At 45.0% G+C, this 4,398-nt stretch overlaps 1 protein-coding gene across 1 annotated transcript; it reads right to left on the bottom strand.

The window, feature by feature from the left end:
• Window positions 1–1,971: 1,971 nt before the first annotated feature.
• On the bottom strand, window positions 1,972–4,182 carry LOC120846665. The gene has a single exon (XM_040218516.1). The coding sequence runs from the start codon at window positions 4,180–4,182 to the stop codon at window positions 1,972–1,974; it is 2,211 nt and encodes a 736-aa protein (XP_040074450.1).
• Window positions 4,183–4,398: the final 216 nt, after the last annotated feature.

The following is a 4,398-nucleotide window of genomic DNA, read 5'->3' as shown; positions in this document are numbered from 1 at the left end:
ACGAAAACTATGCCTATCGTTCACATCTTGATATTCTGCTTAATGCAAACCAGGTAAGTAGAGATCATTCTCTTTCTGCGATGCTCTACGAAAAGGACCCAGTCAATACATCGGAAAAGCTGGAAATTCCGCCGGATGCCAAGGGACTTGCCGCTCGCTTCAAGCGCAGCGAGGGATCTACCCTTTGCGACATGTTCTGTCCGATATTCAGCGACATTTGCCAGCAAGAAAAGCTCCTACTTAACGGGGTGGACATCCGCATCGTGCTGCGACAAAAAACCGAAGATTTCAGACTCTTGGCTGCTTCGACGATTCAACAAAAGCACATTGTTCAGCTTCCTCGCATCGTTCTGTACATTCGACGAGTCCAAGTGGCCCGGACAGTTCTTGTCGGAATCGAAAGGCGATTGCAATCTACTCCCACATCATACCTGTTACGCGGAGTGGAGATCAAAACCAGAACCGTTTCTCCCGGTGTGTCACATATCGTTCTCGACGACCTTTATCCTCATCGGGTTCCATCTAAGCTCGTCATCGCGTTCGTAAAGAGTGAATCGTTTCAGGGAAGTCGCGAACACGACCCCTTCAAATTTGAACACTTCAATCTGAAAACGGCCGTACTAGACGTTGGAGGGTCTCAGCAGACGGAAAATTTCGATTTTAATCAGGATCTTTATATGAAGGCCTATATGAACTTTCTGCATCGACTCAGTCGAAAAGACGTTTCGTTCTCTAAAGGTGCCTTCTCAAAAGACTCTTTTCTTCTATACTACACTTTGACTCCCGACAGGGAAGAGCAGAGTTTATGTCCTATCCTCACAGCCAATGTGAGACTCACCCTGACTTTCAAACAAGACCTAAATAAGGCAGTCACGATCCTGTTCATGTCAGAAACACCACGCGTTTTGGAAATTGACAAGGAGAGACGGGTCAGGATCGCCAATTGAAGAAATGGAAGAACACACATTTCATTCGATGTTTGCAGGCAACCAGTGTACGCGACCCTGGTTTCGCGGTACTTTTTCTTGCGACGAGATTGGCCAGGAGAGACCAAGCCAGGGTCTTTACATGCTTAACACGGCACCGAGATCTTCTTCCGGCGAACACTGGGTTCTTTTTTTTATATCTCCAAAGGACAATTCGATTAGTTATTTTGACAGTTTTGGTATGATTCCAATACACGAAGAATTTTACGACTTTATCGGAAACGTTTCCAGCTTCTTCTTCAACAAAAAGAGAATTCAAGGATTCAAGTCAAGTACGTGTGGACTTTACTGTATATACGTCGGCGCTCTCCTGTGTTGTGGTGTAGCACTCCGCGAATGCACCAAGGCGTTCTCGCCAACCGATCATCGATGGAACGATCGTTTGATATATGTACTTGTGCGGAAACAATTTCCATCTCCCAAGTTAGAGCTATCCTGCTGCAGCGTTTTGTAATCTTTTTTCAGTCAAATAAAAACAAACACAAAAAGTAAAGCATGAATCGTTTTATTGCATGCATTCATATGCATTGAAAACGCTCTACATAAAACAAACAGACATGAATACACACTTACAATATAACATATTATAAGAATACATCAGCAAAACAAGTTCAAAATAATAAAAATTACAGTGTCGGAATAACTTTTTGATCGAGTACAAAGTGTGTGTGGGGGGGGGGGGGGCAGTTCCAGGATTTGAACCATATCATTACTCCCTTCATCCCAAAAGATAAAAAAATACGCTGCCGCGATTACATTTTTATCGAACACACCCCGTTGTCTTAGAGGAGGACATTTCGCCGAGTCTGAGATGTCCGTAAGGAAGCGTCGAAAGTCCGTTGTATTCGATAAAACGCTTGTTGTCGAAGGGGTTCAATCTAATTTTTTCTACGACAACACTTTTGTTTTTATTTTGCTTACGAGCAATGATTCTTTGGGTGACTGTGTGCAGAGTTTGTGTCTGGAGAGTCTGAAGGTAGAGACCTTAAGTTAGCTTACGCGACTCGCATCTTTTTACTCCTTTAGCCCTCACACAATGTTCTTGCGACTCTAGATCGAGTGCATAGAATTTCGGTTTAAGACAGACAAATCCTAGAATGTGGTCCTTCGGCAGCTCGTTTTTGAAAACTCCAAGTCGCATTTTGTTTTGAAGCGAATACAAGGCGTGGTCGGACAGGTAACCGGAAGTATCTAGGTGGCTCTCGGTAGGCTCTGCGAGCCTCTCGTCGACGTCCCGACCGCTGATTTGGAGGATAAATGAGTCCGTGTCGCTATATGCAGCGCGAGCATCCGGGAAAACTCTCCTGATCTGATTATAGAAGAAATCGTACATAACGATCTTCGACATCTCTAGGATAGAGAAACCTGCGTATATGGGCTTGTTCAGGTGCAAAGTTTTCTGTGAAAATTGAAATATGACCACGTTCGGACCGATCGCTGTAAATTGTCTAAGGTTAGGTTTTTGCAGATTTTTTACGACTTCGTCCTCGGAAACGCTAATGAAAATGTCGTTGTATTGGCGAGGATTTTCAATCGTCTTTCCGTAGATCGAGTTCATAAAGAACTTTGACAGATTCTTCTGAAAGGTGTTGGTAGCCTGCTTGCGCAGATCGTGATTGAAGTCGATAAATTCTTTTAGAAAGGCCCGCTGGGAAAACTGCAGGACGCGATGAATCTTCTTCAGTTTTATCCTTAGCTGCAGGTACAACTTTAGGTTTCGGAAATGAATAACGTGATTAGGTTTGGGAAATAGGGTTAAAAGAAGCTTACGTTCAGATTCTCTCTCGGGTAGGCCAAATTTTTTCACTAGCGCCTTTTGATAAGACGAAAGCCATTCGAAAGGAACCCCTCGTTTTTTCGGAGCCAAAGGAAAGTCTGCATGCGAGTCGTGTAGTTCCTCTGGATAGTCTAGGTCTACCTCCAAGGTGTAACCAGTGGGTGAGTCGTCTGAAACCTGAGCGAACTGAAGGGCATTGATTTCTTCGCGATCGAGCCATCGGAAATTGCCGTACGGAAGCGGTTGTCTCATCGTTGATGCGTAAAGACCGTTCACATCGAGGTCGAACATTTGAGAAGCATCTTTGTTAGGATCGAACGAGTCGCTGGTTGGAACGTTAGCTCTCGCATGTCGAATTGCACATTGCACGATTCCTCCTCGTAAACCCGATTTGATAAAAAGATATGCGTCGACGTCGTTGAGCAACTCAAGTTTGACCTTTGTTTGCTTAAGCGCACAAGCCAAGCTTAGGGCAGGAAGCGACACGAAATGCAAGGGATCGATCTCGTAGGCTTCCAGGGTCCATTTCCTAAAATTTTGCATTACGTCGGATAGAAGTAAGCAGTCGAGTTTCAAATAGCAGTCACTGTACTCTCCCACGTTTTTGAACTTGAACGTGTCAAAAACGACCTGGGCATGGTGATAATCCTTCTCAGAAATGTGAGCGTCGTTAAGCTTGTTGTAAAACGACTCACGTGGTGGCACCTCGGGCTCATCGTAGACGCTGAAGTCGGTTATGTAATCGTAGGGAAACACACCTTTACGTGCCAGCAACTCAATATGTTGAGGAAACGCTTCACGAAGGCAGCAAAAATTTTCCAAGCCTTTGGAATGGAGGTCCCGCACAAGTGCGTCCAAGCTCGCGGGGAGGAAAGCTAGACTGTCGAGAAACCGTAGGTTACCCACGTCGAGTCGCTTAAACTGTTGACAACTACTGGCGAGAACCTTGATATCTTTGGACTCGAATAGATGTAGTTTCGGTAAAATAAAGGCAAGGTCGTACGAGTGGTTGTGTGCAACCAGGGGAATGACTTTTTTGTTATTCCTGTCGTTTAAATTACAGCCTTTGCACAGCCTGTAAGGTCCGGTAAAATGATCGTTGCCCTTTCTTTTACGTCTGTCGAACGACTCGCCACATACATCACAGTGACTGCCGGTGCTCTGTGTCTTTTTGACCGTCGTGAGATCGCTCCTAATCCACTCGGGAATGAGGTTGGACATTTGATTGAGGATGGAAATGAACTGCTCGACACAATCCTCGCCTCGATACAAGAAACGTTCCATGATTCGTGAGTCTGTAGAACGGATCACTAGAATACAAAACAAGCTGGGTACGTGACTCTCGTAAACGTGATCCGTGTTTTTCGGTTTCAAGATGGCCTCAAAGTCGTAGACGCAGAAGTATGGAAAAGGCTCCATGAGGTGAGTGTTACGGAAATAAAGCGCGTCCCCTTTTTTAGGAGAGACCGTTCGGACTGGCTTTTTTTTCTTTACACAAGGCAAAATGACTGGTTAGAGAAATCCGAAAACGAAAACCCATCATGCATCTGTTACAGGGGAATCGGTAGCAAGCCCTGTTTTCGAAAAGCCCGGCGAAGTTGGTGATGAGGACAAACTGGTCGTCAATCAAGAGCA

Source organism: Ixodes scapularis, unplaced genomic scaffold (assembly GCF_016920785.2).
Source record: "Ixodes scapularis isolate PalLabHiFi unplaced genomic scaffold, ASM1692078v2 PGA_scaffold8__174_contigs__length_109621045, whole genome shotgun sequence".
NCBI lineage: Eukaryota > Metazoa > Arthropoda > Arachnida > Ixodida > Ixodidae > Ixodes > Ixodes scapularis.
The sequence above is the reverse complement of the archived record's forward strand: the minus strand, read 5'-3'. Positions and strand labels throughout refer to the sequence as shown.